This window comes from Ranitomeya imitator, chromosome 5, assembly GCF_032444005.1.
Source record: "Ranitomeya imitator isolate aRanImi1 chromosome 5, aRanImi1.pri, whole genome shotgun sequence".
NCBI classification, from domain to species: domain Eukaryota; kingdom Metazoa; phylum Chordata; class Amphibia; order Anura; family Dendrobatidae; genus Ranitomeya; species Ranitomeya imitator.
Window position 1 is genome coordinate 407,558,479 of NC_091286.1, and position 23,200 is coordinate 407,581,678.

At 42.2% G+C, this 23,200-nt stretch overlaps 1 protein-coding gene across 3 annotated transcripts in view; it reads left to right on the top strand.

Moving 5' to 3' along the window:
• Positions 1–23,200, top strand: part of ARMC9 (armadillo repeat containing 9) — a 290,214-nt gene that overhangs the window by 151,633 nt on the left and 115,381 nt on the right. For 2 of the 3 annotated variants that reach the window (XM_069727004.1, XM_069727005.1), the window contains exons 9-10: positions 817–915; positions 7,040–7,054. In XM_069727004.1, coding sequence (XP_069583105.1) covers positions 817–915; positions 7,040–7,054 — 114 coding nt within the window. The remainder of the gene's footprint in view (positions 1–816; positions 916–7,039; positions 7,055–23,200) is intronic. The other variant, XM_069727006.1, reaches the window with a different exon arrangement.

Below are 23,200 nucleotides of genomic sequence, written 5' to 3' on the forward strand. Positions count from 1 at the left end.
TAGTCTAGTAAGTGTATAATGTAAAGGGTTGTCCGGTCCAAATCGATAAGGCTACAGTTACACTGTGTTACTGCAGACTGATGAATCCCCAAGCACATGCACTGTTCGCTATGGGAATTTGCCGGTTTCAGACCCAGGACCGCAGGATACGTATGGGTTATACATACTCATAGAGAGTGGGCGTGGCCTCACTTCCATACACTTGTATGGAACAAAGCCACACCCTCTATTTGGCCACACCCAGTAGTCCGCTGCAAGGGGCACGGCCTTGCTCCATACAAGTGCATGGAAGCGACGCCGCGCCCACTGGCTGGGAGTACCTATAACTCAAACATACCCTCTGTCACCAGGTCAAAATTGACCAGTTTTTGCAATTTTTTTTATTCCTACTGCTCCCTTGATTATTGTTTTTTTAAATGTGCCATATGGTTCCAGAGATAGTGGACTTTTTATTTAGTGTTATAATTTTAACCAATGGGGCCTTTCTCACAGGATTCTATGGGGATGTGTCTTTAAACTGCTCTGTATAATTAATCTGTAAGCACCGCCTCATTGGTAAAGACCATAAAAATTAGCAGAAAGTAAAAAGGGCCATATCTCTGAAACCATACAGTGGATTTGAAAAAAAAAAACAACCAAATCATAAAACGAATACTCAGGGGAACAACAGGAATTGAACAAGACCAAAGTGGGCACTTTTGATATTGTAAAAAGGTCCTCTTTAAGCAACGTCAATTCCGTTTGTTATGTTTATGGCGAATTAGATTTTATTTTTGACACCCTGTGTAAAATGTGGTTTATGTGATCTGCTTTCAGATAACGCCTGAATATCTGCAGAGCGTATGTACGCGACTTTTTAACAGCCAGCTGAGGCAAAGCGCAGCTCAAAGCATTGACTTCACCAGACCTGGAACTGTAAGTTCATGAAACTAGTTTAGTGTTACACTTCCTCACCGTTCTTTGTAATGTTACTCCTATTGGATGTCTAACGTTACACATTGATTTCTCATATTTCCAGCATATTACAAAGTATATTCATTACAGGTGTCTAAGAAGAGCATTGTGTACTTTAAAGAGAATTTGTGACTTGTTTTTACCACCTAATCTGAGATCAGCAGAATGTAGAACTAAAGACCTGGAATCCAGTGATGTTTCACTTACTGGGCTGCTTGATGTAGTTTTGATAAAATCACTGTTTTATTAGCAGGAGATTATCACTAGAAGAATAATAAACCTATTGTAATGAAGTCCTCCATATTCAATGTCCTTGTATAACCCAGCCTACCACACTGATTGGCAGCTTTTTGTCTATGCACAGTGTACACGGAAATCTTAAAATCAGTGGTGTGGGCGGGTTATAAAGTGCTCAGCAATCAGAGGACTGATAGATCTGCAGCACATAAAAACCTGCAAGAATCAGCCCCTACATTATATTGCTCTCACATAGGGTAGCAAAAACCTGGTGACAGATTCCTTTTAACTGCTTCTGCATTGCACATAGACTGTAAACTGACTTGACTAAATAATTTGTTTCTCCTGTCCCAGTGATCATATGTGATCACTCGATGTAGAGAGGGAACAGAACCTGCTTGGTACTAGGAGACAGACAGCTCTGCTATGCAGGCAGGAGGCTGAATTTCCCCTGTAACTGGGGCTAATAGACCAGCACCAGTTACAGGGAAAATCAGCAAAGAAACTAATTTATTAATGTGTTATACTGCCTCCCACAACTCCCAATATGTAGTAGGTGTAATGATGATAATATTAGCAAATACCTCCAGATGGAAATGTAGTATAGTTTCTCTGATTCGCTATGTCTCTTTCCTCATGGGCAGGCATTGCAGGACCTTAGGGATCCATGGTTATGACCACTGATATCGTGACAGTTAGCTAGATGCTAGTGGTCTTAACCATGGATACCTAAGGTCCTGCAATGCCTGCACATGAGGAAAGAGACATAGCGAATCAGAAAAACTATACTATATTTCCAACTGGAGGTATTTGCTAATATTATTATTATTACACCTACTACATATTGGGATGGGATCTTGGAGATGAGAATACCCCTTTAACATCTTATGGGGGAGCACAGTGTGTGAAATAAATAATAATAAAAAAAGATAATGAAAGCAGAAATAAACTAAAAATAAAAGCCTAAATAATTAAAGCAAAACTGACAAAAAAGAGGTACTGCCAGCCTGTACTGCTATTTCTAGGCCTGTCAAAAGAAATATGTTTAATATTTAAAACTAATATCTAGATAAATGGGACTACTATTTAAGTGTTTTTAGTGGTTGTAAGAAAAAAGTTAAAAATAGACATGTATTTCCGATTTTTCCGGCTTCTTTGATGGTTCGCTCTTTTATGTAGAACAATATAAAACTCCCTAGCATCCCCCAAATCACAATGTTGTATTCTAATAATGTAGATATAAAGTTATATTAATGTGTACCACTATAACTCCTTGTTAAATTTGCCCCATTTTGTACATGTCACAGCCTCTAGGCTCTAATTTCCCATCAGTTACCATTGGACCTATCCTGCTGTACTCCTTTTCTCCTGGTCGAGCATGCGCAGTGTGTGCAGGCCCCCTCAGCTGACTTCCATCATATCTCTGCTGTGCTTCCTCCACAAAGTGTATTTTACATTTATAATGCGCTTTCGTATTCTGCGCATCGTATGGTCCTGTGCACGAGCGTGTCATCGCAGGTTTAGTGTCTCCATCTACCTCAACTTAGGTACATGTGTATTTTTCCATCATTGATCTGTTACCTGGTTTCTAGCCGAGCTCAACAGTTCTGTACTAGGATCTGCTCTCCCAGCACCATGTGCCTAGTAATACCTAAGCACTGTACAGCTGACACTAACATGGCTGAGCTGTGTTTGATGCCTGCTACTAGCAGATCAATGATGTGTAACTGTGAGTGCCTCCTGTTGATGCAATATTGACTACCGTAACTACGGTTTTGCTTTCTTTTAGCCCTAAGCAGTTCCTAGCCATAATCCAATCTGATTTAAATCATTTTCACATCTTGATAATGCGCAGTGTAAAATATCTGAATTCAGGATCTACCACTGAAATACATTCTTAGAATTAATTTATGAAACACGAGGATGGGTTGAGGTTTATTGTAGACTAGAAAGATCCTGGTGCCAGCATAACATATGATTCTTCTGCCTAATAAGCATCATAGGATTTCTTACGTCCTCATCCTAGACTGATAGAACAAAGTCTCTACTTTATGGCAGAAAGCAAAAAATAAAGTTAATTAAATTGAATTACGCTATGGCCAGTGGCATTCTTTACTGTATGAATCGTGTATTGTACTGCTTGTGTCTATTTCCAAGTATATCACAGTAATTGTATAATCATGTTTCATGGTGTGTCTTGTTCCACTATTGGGATATGTGCTCATGTTGCATTTTGTTGCTTTTTCCTCCACTTAGACATTTTACAAGAGCAGTATTTCTGAAATCTCTTTCAATGTCATAGTGTGACACGACCCAACTGGGGGTCGGTCAGCGTACGGTGTGCTCCCCTAATGCCCTATGTGGGTCCTTCCCCCACCGCCGTCAGGAACATCGTCCCTCGGTGACACCTAGCACTGCTCTGGCTAGTGCACTGGGCGCTAGCCTCACCACTGCAGATAGTATCACACAGGGGACAGTGACAAACACGAAATGGACAAGGAATAAACACAACACTTAGCTTCCAGACACCGCTGCCAAGCTCCACACTACAGATGACACAGAAAACAGGACTCCAAACACCAGAAGTAGCTAACACCAGAGAACTGCAGCTGCACAGCTGGTCTCCATAGAGAAACTCTTGTAAGCAACAGTCAGCTGATGCATCAGGTGACCATTTAAATGATGGTGTTAGTGGTCACCACCCACATCAGCTGACCCATCAACTTTGCAGTTACAGCAGATTGCCAGCTGGGAAAACTGACATTAACCCTCGCCTGTACTGAAAGAAAAAAAAAAGCTACATTTAAAACAGTGGAACCAGAGCTGCCACGAATCCAAAAATGGATCATCACATTCACATGTTGCATATTTTTTTCCTTTCACATTTGCAGCAGATAGAAACCGCCTCATTTCTTGCAGCATTTTTGCAGCGTATTTCAACCATGCTAACGAGCAGGGAAAAATATTCATCAATAACGTGCCGAAAACACTCGTTTTTGCAACATGCAGCTTTTTTCCTTATCAGGGTTTGCAGCAGTATTTTCTGCTGCAAATCCTAAACTTGTGCACATAACCTAAAAAAATCCACGCTATAACCTTGCCATCTTTCATGAGAGCTTTTACATTGACGCTTTCTCTTTATATTAATGCATCTATATCATATCAAAAAATTCTATCTCGATGATCTGGTAGAAGCAGATGACACATGGATGGCTTCTGTTTGCCATCTGCTTTTAAGGGAGCCTCGTAAACTTGAATAGCCAAGTCTGATTTGCAAAATGTTATATAGGCTATTATCTGGGACTTTAACATTAATGGCCTATCTTTACGATAGGTCATCAATGTCTGATCAGTGGGGGGTGCGACACCCGGCACCCCCTAGGGTCAGCTCCTGCCTGTGTTGACGGCGGGTGGAATCGCTCAATTGTGTAGCTCCAGAACACAGCTTTATCAACTGAATAGTGGCCGGTGCTTGGTACTGCACATCTGCCCCCTATTGATTTGGTGGGAAACTTTGTCTAGGATGAGACCGGAAGCAGGTCCCTGGGAATTGTTCCTAGTCAGAGGTCTTTCCTAATACACACATATAGGGAACGACCTGTCAGTCATGTGTAGCGGGGCGGGGATAAGTCGCCAGAGACCTGTCCCTACCAGTTTCTGCCTGCCCGCTATTTGTACATAGTGAGGGACTTCTCAGTACAGCAGAGCAGGTTAGGAGAAGCAACCTTGTCCCTGGCCACAATTTGAACCATGTTTTTTTTTTCAATGTACCAGTATTTAAAAGTAAAGTGTAGATGTTTAGAATTTATGAGCCAATCTCTGATTCATTCTGTCGTGGTTCAGGCAGCAAGAATCAGCTAACAGATTCCCTTTAAAAATCAAGTAAAAATGTCAAATTAATGGTACAAAAATATCTTAATTTAGATTAGGACTACACGTGATGATGCAGATTTTACATGTGGATTTGTGCAGGTAAAATAAGCAATGAATCGAGATTTTTAATAAATCTAATTCCCGTGCTTCCAAATTTTTTGTGTGGATTTTCACATCTGTTCCATATCGGTTTTGGTATTGGATTTTCACCCCTTCCAATGTAGCTGTACTGAAATCTACAGCAAAGTCCACATGGTAATCCAACAACTTGCCAAAGATCCACCACATGTTTTTCCTACCGTTAGGCCTTATGCTCATGAGTAACAAATGTAACAACCTGTACAGTAAATTTACTATTCTATATTATGATAAATTAACTGTGCTAATATCGTTTTAATAATGCATATATTCTTTAATATTATTGCTACTATTAATAATTTATATAATTCTAGCGCATATATCCTGTTACATAGTTAATTTATCCTAATTATACCCCTCAACATTGATATTGAAACACTAAGAAGGAAAAGTTGTGGAATTACTGGAATCACAGGATAAATAGACCTGTTTCTGATATGTAGATGATGGAAAAATGGAAATTAAATTTTCAAAGCCTCTCAATGTATTCAGCAATCGGCATGAGCTCCACATACAGAAATCTACACATTTACTCACATTGGCTGCTATCAATAAGGTTATTAATGGTTGTCTAAGGAATGTTCTGCCACTTGAGGCACACAAGTCATCAAAATCCACTGCTGGCTGCTCCCTTTGCAGAACAATGACGTCCCAGATGTGCTTGATGGGAGACAAGTTTGGAAAGTCTTCAGGCCACAGTAGCACGTTTACGCTATGCAGGGGATCTTACAATGGCATGAGCAACATGCGGTCTGATTTTGTGTTGGAAAACGACTCCTAGGGCACTTTGGAAAAATGGCCGTACTGCTGGTTATTTGAGCAAATCAATTTAACTCTGAACTGTTAGTACACCTGGAGGGGTCTGGCAATCATCCGTTTTGCTACCCCATACCATAATCTCAGGAATTTAACTGATGTGATGTTTTCTCGTGAAGTTCTCTTTAAGGCATTGCCCACGTGGTCTCCAGAACAATATATTTACTGCTATCATTGTGTCTATCAAAGACAAAAGCAGGATTCATCGATGAAGAGGATAGACCTCGTGTCTCCCACCAGGAGACCATACGGGCAACACCATGAAGAGGCCTTTATGAGGGAACTTATGCCAGGATTATGGTGTGAGGTGGCATAATTTATGGTAGCCAGACCCTTTATTCTTCATTCCATGTACAGTAACTGCCTGGCATTACATAGATTTTGTTGTAAAACCAGTGGTATGGCCATTTCGCCAAAGTGACCCAGAAGCCATTTTTCAAAACAACACCAGGTCGTTTGTTGCTCATATTACTGTCAGCAGCCTGCATGGTTTTAACGTGCTACAATGGTCGGCAGCATCTTCCATCTAGCACAGCTTGGATGTAATTGTTAAGAAATGACAGCTGCCTGCTGCGGATTTTGATGATTTGCATGACCTAATGCATTAAGGGTGTCAGAACTTTACCCATACAACCATCACCAACCTCATTGATAGCAGCTTAGGCATGTAAGTGCCTGTATTTGTGCATATGGAGATCATACTTGGAAATACATAAATCGAGATGTTTTGAAAATTGAGTTTCCATTTTTTCATCATATCAGTAGTATGTTTTTCCTTCCTTTGATATCCATAATTCCACGACTGTGTGCTCAGGATTACTCCTGATTCCTGTTCTTGAGACTCTACAGAAAATATAAGCAGTAATAATCGTGCCAGTTATCTTGCCCATAGTGACTTATAGAAATGATGCCGCTGTCTATAAATATATATGGTATGTAGTTTAGTAATGCTGTCTGTTTTTATAATGCTTACTGTCTGACTTCTGTTTATTTCATGGCTTGACGTCCCTGTGTCGTCCAGTGTAATGACGAAGATGTAAGTTGTATGTTCCTCTATCACATGCCTGCTGCACCTTCCTTGCCTGACCTTGCTGTCACGTTGTGTATGAGGCTCTCTACATGGCATGATCACATCGTGGTTGTTGTGACTTCTTCCACTCATCTTGCTAATTAATACAATATTGACACAAATTACCATCATTAATAATATCATGGAAAAAAATCTTTAGAAGAGATAAAGAGAAGTGAATGCAAATGCAGTGGAGTAATGGTGCCTGCAGTTTCATGGCTGTTACTCAATTCACATTATGGGACCGAACACTGTACACATTATGAACCACAGCAGCCTGTTAAAATTTTGGCACCCCTGGACAAAATTACTGTTATTGTGAACAGTTAAGGTGAAGATGAAATGATCTCTAAAAGCCTAAAGTTAATAATTACCAATTTCCTTCCTATTTTAGGCAAAAAATATATATTTTCATCTTTTACATTTTAAAAATTACAAAAAGGTAAATGGGCCGATGCAAACGTTTGGGCACCCTGCATGGTTAGTACCTAGTAACACCCTCTTTTGCAAATATCATGTCTTTTATACACGTTTTGTAGCCAACTAAGAGTCTTTCAAATCTTGTGTGAGGGATTTTCATCCATTCTTTCTTGGAAAATTCTTCCAGTTCTGTCAGATTCCTGGGTTGCCTTGCATGCACTGCTATTTTGAGCCATAGATTTTCAATGATGTTCAGATCAGGGGACTGTGAGGGCCATTGTAAAACCTTCAGCTTGTGCCTTTTGAGGAAGTCTATTGTGGATTTTGTAGTGTGTTTAGGATCACTATCCATTTGTAGACGCCATACTCTTTTCAACTTCAGCTTTTTTTTTTTTACAGATGGTGTTATGTTTGCATCAAGAATTTGTTGAAATTTCATTGAATCCGTTCTTCTAGCCGTGAAATGTTCCCCATGCTATTGGCTGCAACACAAACCTAAGGCATGATTGATCCACCCCCATGCTTAATGGTTCTTTTCCTGAAATTCTGTGCCCTTTTTTCTTTATACATACCTTTGATCATTGTGGCCAATGACTTCTTTTGTAACCTCATCCATCCACAGGACATGTTTACAAAATACATCAGATTTGTTTAGATTTCTTTTGCATTCTTCTGATGCTGAATTTTATGGTTAGGACGTTTTTCGTTTGATTACTCTTCCTTGAAGGCCATATTTGTGCAGGTGTCTCTGAACAGTAGAAGAGCTCCAACGAGCAGCTTTTACTAAAATTTTGCTTGGTCTTCCAGACCTTACTTGAACCTCCACCGTTCCTGTTAACTGACATTTCTTACTTGCTTTTTACTCAGTTCAAAATGTATCTTGAAAACGCTTTGCTATCTTCTTATGGCCTTCACCTGCTTTGTGGGACTTCATTTTTATTTTCAGAGTGCTAGGTAGCAGAAACTATAGCTGCTGCTTTTGGCCCCAGGTTAGAGGAGGCAGGATTTTTATAAAGCTGGGAAATTTGCTTCACCTGGCCGTTCTAACAATGATCACGAACACAGGGCGTATATGTTGCACACTCTCTACCTGGATTTTCTCTATGGAAACTCATTTGTATATTACAGTAGCAGAACGGTGGATGAGATTTTACTAACTCTCATTCACAATGTGTAGAAAGTTTGTAGCAAAAGTTGACTGTCACTGCAGATTTCAGTAGTCAATTCACGTTCATTTATGCTGTGGGTGTTACCTTGGATTTCATCCTTTGCAATGAGGAGCAGTAAATGTGTGGCTGAACTGCACCATGTCTATAGTAATATCTGCGTAATACTTACAGCTGCTGATTTTGCTGAAACCATCCACCATGGTAGAGACGCACGTACCGTACCGTTACATCCCACATAATCACAGGTTCGGAGAACTTCACAGTGTCCGCCTAATTAACCCTTCAGGGGAGACTTGTTTTGAATTCTGTCGAAACAGTTCCTACCTTATAATAATTGCACTTTAAGTTATGAATGTTATCGTAAAAAAAAAAATCAAATCTACACATATTTGGTATCGCCGCGCTCAGAATCGCCCGATCTATCAATTAAAAAAAAGCATTAACCTGATCGCTAAACAGCGTAGTGAGAAAAAAATTAAAAACGCCAGAATTACGTTTTTTTGGTCGCCACAACATTGCATTAAAATGCAATAACGGGCGATCAAAAGAACGTATCTGCACCAAAATGCTATCATTAAAAACGTCATCTCGGCACGCAAATAAGCCCTCAACCGACCCCAGATCACGAAAAATGGAGACGCTACGAGTATCGGAAAATGGCGCAATTTATTATTTATTTTTTTTTAGCAAAGTTTGGAATTTTTTTTCATCACTTTGATAAAAAATAACCTAGTCATGTTAGGTGTCTATGAACTCGTACTGACCTGGAGAATCATAATGTCAGGTCAATTTTAGCATTTAGTGAACCTAGCATAAAAGCCAAACAAAAAACAAGTGTGGGATTGCACTTTTTTTGCAATTTCACCGCACTTGGAATTTTTTTCCCGCTTTCTAGTACACGACATGCTAAAATCAATGATGTCGTTCAAAAGTACAACTCGTCCCGCAAAAAATAAGCCCTCACATGGCCAAATTGACGGAAGTTATGGCTCTGGGAAGGAGGGGAGTGAAAAACGAACACGGAAAACGAAAAATCCCAAGGTCATGAAGGGGTTAAAAGGTATCAACCACTGAGGACTCTCAATTCTAAATATGTTTGAAATATGTTAATTAGTACACTTTTTAGGGAATGTTTCCACGGTCAGGATTGGCTCAGTATTTGCTCAGGATTTGACACAGGTGAAATCTGCATCTGAGGTCACTGGCAGGTCACCTGCGTTTTTGATGCGTTTTTTTCCGCATGCGTTTATTTTGTCACTTGAAATAAAGCTTATTGAAAGTTGGCTTCTGGGAAGGAAAAAAAAAAGTGATTTCCTGTTTGCATATAGGGTACGTGCACACAGTCAGTAAACACTGCAGGTTGGACGTTGCGTACATCTGCAGCGTCCAACCCGCAGCGGCCAGATGTTACAGCATAGTGGATGGGATTTCATGAAATCCCATCTCCACTATGCGTTCAAAGACGCAGGCGGCAGACCTGCGTATACGCACATGCTGCGCGTCTTTATAGACCGCAGCATGTCTATTTACGATGTGGAAACGCTCAATCCCACAGCATAAATTTCTCATAGGCTATCATTACATGCAGTAAAACTGCATTTAATTATTAGTCACATGCGTAATAACTGCGGGAACGCAGCTTACTACGTATGTGTACTAATTTACATATGTTGAATCTTGTGTCACATCCGGAAGTACGTGACAGGCCGGTGTCACACTTGCGAGTGTGATGTGAGAAACTCGCGCGAGTGTCTCGTTTCAACACCTGGCACTCGGACCGGCATTTGCTGCTGCATAGAAATACATGAAGCCGCACACTCCAGTCCCGAGTGCCGGGTGTTGATGCGAGAGACTCGCACAAGTTTCTCAAATCACACTCGCAAGTGTGACACCAGCCACACAGGAATATGTAATGCCCTTTCCTTTTTTTTTTTTTAACTAGGAACCAACAGAAAAGTTGGTATTACATTAACATTTTAACTAGTTATGTTTGGTAGTTAAACCCCACAACCAGATAAGATGGTGTATTGCCGAGTTATAGGCAATAATAACATAATATTAAGATAACATAAAAACTAAGCCCCATGTTTCGCAAAAAATAGAGGCAAAATTATTTAAATGAGAATTTTTTTTAGGGCTGGTAAAAATACATGTTAAAACTCGAAAATATGCCTGGTCAGAAATGGGGGAAAATGACCTAGTCCTGAACTGGTTAAAGATATATAAATACTGAGATGCCTAATCCTTATATCACTATTATAGACTAACTCCACTGATAAAAGTAAAATCCCCCATTTATTGACTGGTCGTAATGTGAAGTAGTCAAGACCGTGCCTCAATGTTTAGTACAAGAGGGATCTGGATGGACTACCGTGACTACTATTTTGCTTAATTTTAGACCTTTGTTGTTTGTAGCGATAAAACTAATCCAGTTCAAATCATTTCCACATCTTCATATGATGTAGTAAAGGATGTCTAAATACAGGATCTATGACTGAACTAGATCCTCATAATTAATTTTTGTAACATGACGAAGGGTAGAGGTTTATTGTAGACTAGAAAGATCCTGGTGCCAGCATAACATATGATTCTTCTGCCTAATAATCATCATAGGATTTCTTACGTCCTCATCCTAAACTGACCGAACAAAGTCCCTACTTTATGGCAGAAAGCAAAAAATAAAGTTAATTAAATTGAATGACGATATGGCCAGTGGCATTCTTTACTGTATGAATCGTGTATTGTACTGCTAGTGTCTAATTTTAGAGCTTTCAGGTATATCACAGTAATTGTATAATCATGCTTCATGGTGTGTCTTGGTCCACTATAAGATGGGAAAAAAAACGCCAAGTCCTCACCCTCTTTCATGTCACAAATTTTTTATTGGTGTTAAAATTAATGCATCTGTTTCATATAAGAAAATGCAACCTCAAAAATTGGATTTGGTAAAAGCAGCATGAATGTCTTCCGTTTGCTTCTGTTTTTAAGGGAGCCTTGTAGACTTGAATAACCAAATCTGATTTGCAAAACCTTATCTGAATAGGAAATACATATTAAACGGTTTGTCCAGGTCTAGCATAAAAGTCTTCACTCACTATGTACGACTGCAAGTTTATGAATACTTACGGCGTACACATTTTGCTCTTTCAGGATTCTCCGATGCTGATGGTGAGACCGGGCGGACTTGTAACTGCAACTATTCAGCATGCACTTTGGTCACATTCCGACTAGACATGTGTGGCCCCGCTCACTTGTATAGAACAAGACTGCGCACATCTAGTTGGAATGTGGCCGGGTGTATGCTTATTGCTCTTTGAACCGGCACTGGAGACTACTAACCAGTGCTGTGGAGTCAGAGTTTGTGTCCATTTTGGTTGAGTCGGAGTTGATATAAAATAGATCAACTCCGATTCCTAAAATACACTACTCACAAAAAGTAATATTTGTCTTACGGACGAAATTTATGGAAAATGTAAAAAGTTCACACTGCAGTGATACTTCATCATGAAAGTAGGGCATTTAAGAAGAAGCATGCAGCAATGATTTCCTCATCTCAAACAATTTATTGAAACAAAAGCCAACAACAGTGGTGGGTGTATCCCAACAAAAAATGTCAATGTCTCAATATCTTGTCATGTGGCCTTGAGCATTAATTATAGCTTGACATGGACGTCTCATGCTGTTCACAAGTGGAGCTATTGTCTGTTAAGGCATAGCATTGCACTCTCTCTTGAAGGACTGCCCTAAGGTTATTGAAGTTCTGGGGTGCAGAATTATGAGCCTCTAAGGTGACTCAGCTGACACCATAGGTATTCTATGGGAGTCATTTCTGGAGAAAGTGCTGTCCACTGCATTTTAGGTACCTCAGTCTCCAGCAGCCATTCACTAATGACGCATCCTCAATGAGCTGGAGCATTGTTGTCCATCAAGATTAAATTAGGCCTGTGTTCCTCATGGAAAGGCACAACGGCTGGATTAATGATGTTATTCAAGTAGTAGGTGCTTGTCACTGTACCATTCACAAAGTGTAGGGTAGTTCTGTATTGACTAGACACACCTGCCCACACTAACATCAGCACAACCAAAGGCTTGGTGACAGCAGTGGCTGATGCTTAGCACAATCTTTGATGTCTCCAACATCATTTTCGCTCAGCGTGAATCGACTTTCATCAGTGAACAGCACTAAAGCCCACTGGTCCCTCGTCTACCATAGATTCTCCCTGGTCCATGCAAGACGATGATGCGTCTGTGCCTCCTGGTGTGATCAGGTACCCATGCAGGTCATCTAACACGCATACCGCGCTGATGTAAATGGTTTTGAATGTTTTGATGTTACACTTGGGTTCCTCTCGCCTCACTTAAATATGCCTAGAGTTGTGTGGCATTCATCATCCTGTTCCGAAGGAAATAGTTCACAATGAAGCCGTCATCAGTGTGGGATGTGGCCAAATGGTGTCCACTCTGCCTGTTTGTGACTCTCCCAGCCTTTTTGTATTTTTGCTGCAATTTGCTGATGACACTCTGTGACCGTCTAAGCTCGGTGGCCACTTCGGTCTGAGAACATCCAAGCGAGGTCCTGTTGATCAATTGTTGGGTGTCGTCTTGGTCTCATGATGTCAAAATGTGAACAGCATGATGAGGAGGACTGTTTAATAACAATTCTAACTGAATCCTGAGGGCATGTGCACACGATCGAGAATGGCTCAGTATTTGTTCAGGATTTGACACAGGTGAAATCTGCACCAAATCTGCATCTAAGGTCACTGGCAGGTCACCTGCATTTTTAATGCATTTTTACATGCAGCTTTGATGCTTTCTTCATTGCATGTGTTTTTTTTTGTCTCTTGAAATAAAGCTAATTGAAAGTTGGCTTCTGGGAAGGAAAAAAAGTGATTTCCTGTTTGCAGATATATTGGGGGTATGTGCACACGGTCAGTAAATGCTGTTACAGCATAGTGTATGGGATTTCAAGAAATCCCATGCCCACTATTGCTGCATCGGTGCCTACCGCTTACCTGCAGAGCCGGACATATGGCACGTCTTTCCAGAATGCAGCATGTCAATTTATGTAGCTCTCCACTGCGTAAATTACCCATACACTTTCAATAGATGCGGTAAAACCGCATTATCTTCCTAATCACATGCGTAGTAAGTGTACTACGCATGTGTGCTAATTTAAATAGTGGTGAATCTTGTGACACAGCTGAAAGTACATGACACAGGAAATAGAGGAAAGCACAGAGAGGTCTCCTCCTTTTTTAATAAATAAATTATTTTTAAAAAAAAATAGCGACGGGTCCATCTATACTTGTTAACCAGCCAGAGTGAAGCAGACTACCTGGATTGGTATTTCTGGCTAGTAAGAATCCAATATCCATGAACCATATCAGCCTAATAATACCAGGCCGCAGCAGTCTACTTACCTTAGATGGTTAGTAAAAATAATGGGACCCCCTCCAAAAAATATAGCGTAGGGTCCCCCTATTTTTGTTAACCAGCCAAGGAAAAAGCAGGCAGCTGATGCCTGGTATTCTCAGGCTGGTGAGGCCCATGGATTTTGGTCCTCACCAGCCTAACAATAGCAACCCACAGCCGCCTCACAATTGGCACATCCAAAGATGCACCAATTGTGGCACTTTACCCGGCTCTTCCCACTTGCCCTGTAGCGGTGGCAAGTTGGGTAATGTTTGTGGGGTGATGTCACCTTTGTATTGTCAGGTGACATCAAGCCCTCAGCTTAGTAATGGAGAGGCGCCTATAAGACACCTATCCATTACTAATCCTATAGTTATGTGGTAAATAAAGCCTTTTATTAGAAATAATGACACAGACTCCTTTAATAGATCTTAATTAACCCCTTTCTGCCATTAGACGTACTATTCCGTCCATGTGGGGTGGGCCCTACTTCCCAAGGACGGAATAGTACATCATAGGCGATCGGCCGCGCTCACGGGGGGAGCGCGGCCGATCGCGGCCGGGTGTCAGCTGCTTATCGCAGCTGACATCCGGCACTATGTGCCAGGAGCGGTCACGGACCGCCCCCGGCACATTATTCCCCGGCACAAACATGATCGCGATGGGCCGGCGGTGCAGGGAAGCATCACGCAGGGAGGGGGCTCCCTGCGGGCTTCCCTGAGACCCCCTCAGCAACGCGATGTGATCGCGTTGCTGCGAGGGTCTCCTACCTTCCTCTCCCTGCAGGCCCCGGATCCAATATGGCCGCGGCATCCGGGTCCTGCAGGGAGGGAGGTGGCTTACCAAGTGCCTGCACAGAGTAGGCACTTGGTAACGCTGCAGCGCTCTTTGACAGATCGGTGATCTGTCAGAGTGCTGTGCAAACTGTCAGATCACCGATCTGTATTGTCCCCCCTGGGACAAAGTAAAAAAGTAAAAAAAAAAAAATTTACAAGTGTGTAAAAAAAAAAAAAAAAAATCCTAAATAATGAAAAAAAAAATATTATTCCCATAAATACATTTCTTTATCTAAATAAATACAAAAAAACAATAAAAACACATATTTAGTATTGCCGCGTCCGTAACGACCCGACCTATAAAACTGTCCCATTAGTTAACCCCTTCAGTAAACACCGCAAGAAAAAAAAAAAATGAGGCAAAAAACAATGCTTTATTATCATACCGCCGAACAAAAAGTGGAATAACACGCAATCAAAAAGACGGATATAAATAACCATGGTACCGCTGAAAGCGTCATCTTGTCCCGCAAAAAACGAGCCGCCATACAGCAACATCAGCAAAAAAATAAAAAAGTAATAGTCCTCAGAATAAAGCGATGCAAAAATAATTATTTTTTCTATAAAATAGTTTTTATCGTATAAAAGCGCCAAAACATAAAAAAAATGATATAAATGAGGTGTCGCTGTAATCGTACTGACCCGAAGAATAAAACTGCTTTATCAATTTTACCAAATGCGGAACGGTATAAACGCCTCCCCCAAAAGAAATTCATGAATAGCTGGTTTTTGGTAATTCTGCCTCACAAAAATAGGAATAAAAAGCGATCAAAAAATGTCACGTGCCCGAAAATGTTACCAATAAAAACGTCAACTCGTCCCGCAAAAAACAAGACCTCACATGACTCTGTGGACTCAAATATGGAAAAATTGTAGCTCTCAAATTGTGGTAACGCAAAAAATATTTTTTGCAATAAAAAGCGTCTTTCAGTGTGTGACGGTTGACAATCATAAAAATCCGCTAAAAAACCCGCTATAAAAGTAAATCAAAGCCCCCTTCATCACCCCCTTAGATAGGGAAAAATAAAAAAAAATTAAAAAAATGTATTTATTTCCATTTTCCCATTAGGGTTAGGGCTAGGGCTAGGGTTGGGGCTAGGGTTATGGTTAGGGTTAGGGCTAGGGTAAAGGCTACAGTTAGGGTTAAGGCTACAGTTAGGGTTGGGGCTAAAGTTAGGGTTAGGGTTTGGATTACATTTGCGGTTGGGAATAGGGTTGGGATTAGGGTTAGGGGTGTGTCTGGGTTAGAGGTGTGGTTAGGGTTACCGTTGGAATTAGGGTTAGGGGTGTGTTTGGATTAGGGTTTCAGTTATAATTGGGGGGTTTCCACTGTTTAGACACATCAGGGGCTCTCCAAACGCGACATGGCGTCCGATCTCAATTCCAGCCAATTCTGCGTTGAAAAAGTAAAACAGTGCTCCTTCCCTTTCGAGCTCTCCCGTGTGCCCAAACAGGAGTTCACCCCAACATATGGGGTATCAGCGTACTCAGGACAAATTGGACAACAACTTTTGGGGTCCAATTTCTCCTGTTACCCTTGGGAAAATACAAAACTGGGGGCTAAAAAATAATTTTTGTGGGAAAAAAAAGATTTTTTATTTTCACGGCTCTGCGTTATAAACTGTAGTGAAACACTTGGGGGCTCAAAGTTCTCACAACACATCTAGATAAGTCCGTGGGGGGGTCTAGTTTCCAATATGGGGTCACTTGTGGGGGGTTTCTACTGTTTAGGTACATTAGGGGCTCTGCAAACACAATGTGACGCCTGCAGACCATTCCATCTAAGTCTGCATTCCAAATGGCGCTCCTTCCCTTCCGAGCCCTCCCATGCGCCCAAACGGTGGTCCCCCCCCCCACATATGGGGCATCAGCGCACTCAGAACAAATTGGACAACAACTTTTGGGGTCCAATTTCTCCTGTTACCCTCGAGAAAATACAAAACTGGGGCTAAAAAATAATTTTGGGGGGAATTTTTTTTTTTATTTTCACGGCTCTGCGTTATAAACTGTAGTGAAACACTTGGGGGCTCAAAGTTCTCACAACACATCTAGATAAGTTCCTTGGGGGGTCTAGTTTCCAATATGGGGTCACTTGTGGGGGGTTTCTACTGTTTAGGTACATTAGGGGCTCTGCAAACGCAATGTGACGCCTGCAGACCATTCCATCTAAGTCTGTATTCCAAATGGCGCTCCTTCCCTTCCGAGCCCTCCCATGCGCCCAAACGGTGGTTCCCCCCCACATATGGGGCATCAGCGCACTCAGGACAAATTGCACAACAACTTTTGGGGTCCAATTTCTCCTTTTACCCTCGGGAAAATACAAAACTGGGGGCTAAAAAATAATTTTTGTGGGAAAATTTTTTTGTTTTATTTTTACGGCTCTGCATTATAAACTTCTGTGAAGCTCTTGGTGGGTCAAAGTGCTCACCACACATCTAGATAAGTTCCTTAGGGGGTCTACTTTCCAAAATGGTGTCACTTGTGGGGGGTTTCAATGTTTAGGCACATCAGTGGCTCTCCAAACGCAACATGGCGTCCCATCTCAATTCCTGTCAATTTTGCATTGAAAAGTCAAACGACGCTCCTTCCCTTCCGAGCTCTCCCATGCGCCCAAACAGTGGTTTACCCCCACATATGGGGTATCAGCGTACTCAGGACAAATTGTACAACAACTTTTTGGTTCCAATTTCTTCTCTTACCATTGGGAAAATAAAAAATTGGGGGCGAAAAGATAATTTTTGTGAAAAAAAAAATGATTTTTTATTTTTACGGTTCTGTATTATAAACTTCTGTGAAGCACTTGGTGGGTCAAAGTGCTCACCACACATCTAGCTAAGTTCCTTAGGGGGTCTACTTTCCAAAATGGTGTCACTTGTGGGGGGGTTTCAATGTTTAGGCACATCAGTGGCTCTCCAAACGCAACATGGCGTCCCATCTCAATTCCAGTCAATTTTGCATTGAAAAGTCAAGTGGCGCTCCTTCGCTTCCGAGCTCTGTCATGCGCCCAAACAGTGGTTTACCTCCACTTATGGGGTATCGGCGTACTCAGGACAAATTGTACAACAACGTTTGGGGTCCATTTTCTCCTGTAACCCTTGGTAAAATAAAACAAATTGGAGCTGAAGTACATTTTTTGTGAAAAAAAAGTTAAATGTTCATTTTTATTTAAACATTCCAAAAATTCCTGTGAAACACCTGAAGGGTTAATAAACTTCTTGAATGTGGTTTTGAGAACCTTGAGGGGTGCAGTTTTTAGAATGGTGTCACACTTGGGTATTTTCTATCATTTAGAGCCCTCAAAATGACTTCAAATGAGATGTGGTCCCTAAAATAAAATGGTGTTGTAAAAATGAGAAATTGCTGGTCAACTTTTAACCCTTATAACTCGCTAACAAAAAAAAAATGTTGGTTCCAAAATTGTGCTGTTGTAAAGTAGACATGTGGGAAATGTTACTTATTAAGTATTTTGTGTGACATATCTCTGTGATTTAATTGCATAAAAATTCAAAGTTGGAAAATTGCGACGTTTTCAAAATTTTCGCCAAATTTCCGTTTTTTTCACAAATAAACGCAGGTAATATCAAATAATTTTTACCACTATCATGAAGTACAATATGTCACGAGAAAACAATGTCAGAATCACCGGGATCTGTTGAAGCGTTCCAGAGTTATAACCTCATAAAGGGACAGTGGTCAGAATTGTAAAAATTGGCCCGGTCCATAACGTGCAAACCACCCTTGGGGGTAAAGGGGTTAAACCATAACTACCGCATCGCCTATTCTACCGACACCCTTGTCTCCTGGAAGAGAATTAAAATAAAAAAGCAACAATATCCTTACCTGTCCGCCAAGAAGATATACTGTCCCATGACGAGTCCAGCACTGCTACATCTGGATGCCTTTGGCTAAACGGTGACCTCCATCACTCGTCCGTGTTTCCAGCACACATGGTCTCCGCTTTCTTTCATCGATATAGCACATGCCCATTATAAACTTTGCTGCTATTCACATGCCATTGTTTCCAGCAGCACAGATGACAAAGGCCATAAGTCTATGGGTCTGTTAAAAACACGTACCGTACACAGATTGCAATGGTAAATACGGACGGAACATTACTGCCAAGTATAGAAGAAGCTTTTGTAATTTTATTTATTTTTTTATCTATTTTTGAAAAACACTGATGGTAAAAATGGACACTTACTGATGACACACTGATCGTAAAAATGGACACTTACTGATGACCCTGACAAAAAGCTGGCAATTCAGCAGCCGTGTACAGTAAAATCACAGTGTGTCAGGTTAGAATAGAATGGATATATGTACATAGATATAAAGATGTCAGTGACATACAGTTAGGTTCATATATACTTGGACAGAGACAACATTTTTCTAATTTTGGTTATAGACATTACCACAATGAATTTTAAACAAAACAATTCAGATGCAGTGGAAGTTTAGACTTTCAGCTTTCATTTGAGGGTATCCACATTAAAATTGGATGAAGGGTGTCTGGAGCAATACAGACACCAGCTTAAACCTACGGCCTAGCAAGTAGTACCTCAGGGTATCTACAGCCCACTTTATGGCTAAGCACTTCTTTTCGACGATGGCATAGTTTCTTTAACATGAAGAGAGCATCCAGCTCAGATACAGGATGGGATGCTCCTTCCCATTCACTTCCTGAGACAGCACGGCTCCCAAGCCGAATTCTGACACATCTGTCTGCACGTTGAATTCCTTGCTGAAATCTGGTGCAACCAGAACTGGATGTTTACACAGAGCCTGCTTCAGCTCATGGAAAGCTATCTCAGTCTCAGCAGACCATTTATTCAACAACGATCTTGTGCCTTGAAGGAGGTCCATCTACAACACGGCAATCATGGCAAACCTTGGGATAAACCGTCTGTAGTAACCCACAATTCCAAGAAACGTCCTCAATTGCTTCTTGGAAAGTGGTTGTGGTCATTTCTTGACTGCCTCAATCTTGTTCATCTGGGGCTTGATTTCGCCCCTCCCAACGACATAGCCTAGTTATTTGGCCTCCTCCTTCCCTATGACACTTTTGGGGCTTATGGTGAGCCCCACATTCCTCAACGCATCCAGCACTGCCTGTAACTTTGGTAGATGACTATCTCAGTCAGGGCTGAAGACCACAATGTCATCTAGGTAGGCTGCGGTATACTACTTATGGGGAGCCAGGACCTGATCCATCGCTCTCTGGAAGATGGCCGGGGACCCTGAAGACCGAAGGGCATTCTTTTATTGGAAACACCCATCAGGCATTGAGAAGGCTGTCTTCTCCTTGGCACTCTGGGTCATGTGGATCTGCCAGTAGCCCTTCGTCAGGTCAAGGTGGTGATGTACCTCGCTGTTCACAGTCTCTCAATGATTTCGTCCACACGGGGCATTGGATATGCATCACATTTGGAGACCTCATTCAGCTTGCGGTAATCATTGCAAAATCATCACTTACCGTCAGGGTTTGGCACAAGGACAATCGGACTGCTTCTTCCACTTTTCGACTCTTCAATCAGGAGGTTCACCCTTACATGTGGTTCTGTCAACACGTCATGCTTGACCACCCGCATATGCCCTGGCAACTCAGAGAACAGGGCACAGTTCTGCTGCAACAGTTCCCCACACTGTTGTCTCTGGGATGGCGTGAAAACATCGTCCTCTGTGGTTTTTCAATTGGCTCCCAGGCAAGGGGTTTCCAGCGACTCCCAATCTCGCCATGGCTTGAGCAACTTCACATGATATATTTAGTGTGGCTTCCTTTGGCCTGGCAGGTGTGCCTTGTAATTCACCTTGCTCAATTTTCCACCACCTCATATGGGCTTGCCACTTGTCTAAGAACTTGCTCTCCACTGTGGGGATAAGCACTAACAAGCAATCTCTGGACTGTAACTGCCTCACTCTCGCTGAACAGTTATAGACTCTTTCCTGTGCCTCCTGTGCCTGGAGAAGATTCTCCTTCACAATGGGCATTACTTTCGCGATCCTCTCCTGCAACTAGGCGACATGCTCTGAGACTACGTTGTGGGGAGACCTCAGTTTCCTTGGCGATGTCCAGGAGCCCTCGCAGATGTTGACCATACAAGAGCTTTCTTTCTCCCATTCTGTTTTTGTTTTTGTCTAGTTGTTTTTTTTTATTCAAATGTCTGCAATTGTGTCAGACATTTGACTTTATTAATGCACTTAACATGCTCACTGATGGTTAGACAATCTGTCTCAGGTGTGCCGTTTTATTACCTCCATTTGCATTGGTCAGCATATACCATGTAATTTTGATTCTGTTTGTATATACTGTATACAGCTCTGGCAAAAATTAAGAGACCACCACATCAAAATCCTGTCATGGGCAGCCTAATTGCCAGACCTGAACCCCATTGAAAACCTCTGGCATGTAATCAAGAGGATGATGGATAGTCACAAGCCATCAAACAAAGAAGAACTGCTTACATTTTTGCTCCAGAAACAGTGTGAAAGGCTGGTGGAAAGCATGCCAAGACGCATGAAAGCTGTGATTAAAAATCATTGTTATTCCACAAAATATTTGTCACGGGGCTACCGCGACAGAGAGGTTCCAGAGAACCGCAGCGCTCTGGGCCTCGTTCACACACAGTGAACAGAAGCTCTTCACCTGTTTTCTGACCTAACTGCTTTGTGCCAGCAGTGCAGGAGTTAACCCTTATTTCTGAGTTGCTGAGAGCTGGGTCTCTCAGCTGAAATGGATCTTGTAATCTGATCCTCTATATAGACCCAGTCCTGACTTTAGCTAGTCTCAGTGATCAGTTCTACTGCCTGGCTTGGAGGTTGATGGAGAGAGGTGTTGGTGTTGGAGGTTTATTTACAGAGATTGGTGTCTGCAGTTTTGGTTGCATGGTAAACCTGTGTTCCTTCCTAAGTTTATTCCTTCTCTTCTCTTCTCTGTGTTTCCTCTGTGGTTGTGTGAGCATTTGGTGAGTTTGAATCTTTTAGGGTCCCGTCACACAGTGGCACTTTTGTCGCTACGACGGTACGATTCGTGACGTTCCAGCGATATCCATACGATATTGCTGTGTCTGACACGCAGCAGCGATCAGGGATCCTGCTGAGAATCGTACCTCGTAGCAGATCGTTTGGAACATTCTTTCGTCGCTGGATCTCCCGCTGTCATCGCTGGATCGGTGTGTGTGACACCGATCTAGCGATGCGTTCGCTTGTAACCAGGGTAAACATTGGGTTACTAAGCGCAGGGCCGCGCTTAGTAACCCGATGTTTACCCTGGTTACCAGCGTAAATGTAAAAAAAAAAAACCAGTACATACTTACATTCCGGTGTCCGTCAGGTCCCTTGCCGTCTGCTTCCCGCACTCACTGACTGCCGGCCGTAAAGTGAAAGCAGAGCACAGTGGTGACGTCACCGCTGTGCTGTGCTTTCACTTTATGGCCGGCAGTCAGTGAGTGCGGGAAGCAGACGGCAAGGGACAGACACCGGAATGTAAGTATGTACTGTTTGTTTTTTTTACGCTGGTAACCAGGGTAAACATCGGGTTACTAAGCGCGGTCCTGCGCTTAGTAACCCAATGTTTACCCTGGTTACCCGGGGACCTCGGCATCGTTGGTCGCTGGAGAGCTGTCTGTGTGACAGCTCTCCAGCGACCACACTACGACTTACCAACGATCACGGCCAGGTCGTATCGCTGGTCGTGATCGTTGGTAAATCGTATAGTGTGACTGTACCCTTAGTTACCTTGTCTGTGTACCCTGTTATTTGTTGTATAATTACACTGGTGCGGTCCACCTCCTTTTGGGGGAGAGGGGGCCACTAATAGGGCCTGTATAGGAGACAGGGATACGCTGGCGGCTCGGGCCTCCTAACCTTCATAGGTACCCCCGAGATAAGGGAAAGCCAGGGCCCCATTAAAGTGGTAGGGACAGGTGCGGGTCCCAGTACGCCGTCCTGCCCCTTTAACGCCGCTTACGGCGTGACAGTATCACTGACCTTAAAAAAATTTTCTTGGTCCAATATGGACCCCATTGCTGCTTTAGCTGGACAAATGCAGCAATTCAGTCTAGAGGTGGCTGACCTCTGCTCGGCGGTTGTGCAGCGCACTCCAGTGGCCACTGCAGGGGTTGCTACACCTCTACAAGCTTCGCTGGAGCCTAAGATTGCGTTACCTGACAGGTTCTCAGGGGGGCGTGACAAATTTGTTACATTCAGGGAGGCCTGTAAATTGTATTTTAGGTTGCGTCCTCACACTTCAGGTTCAGAGGAGCAGAGGGTTGGAA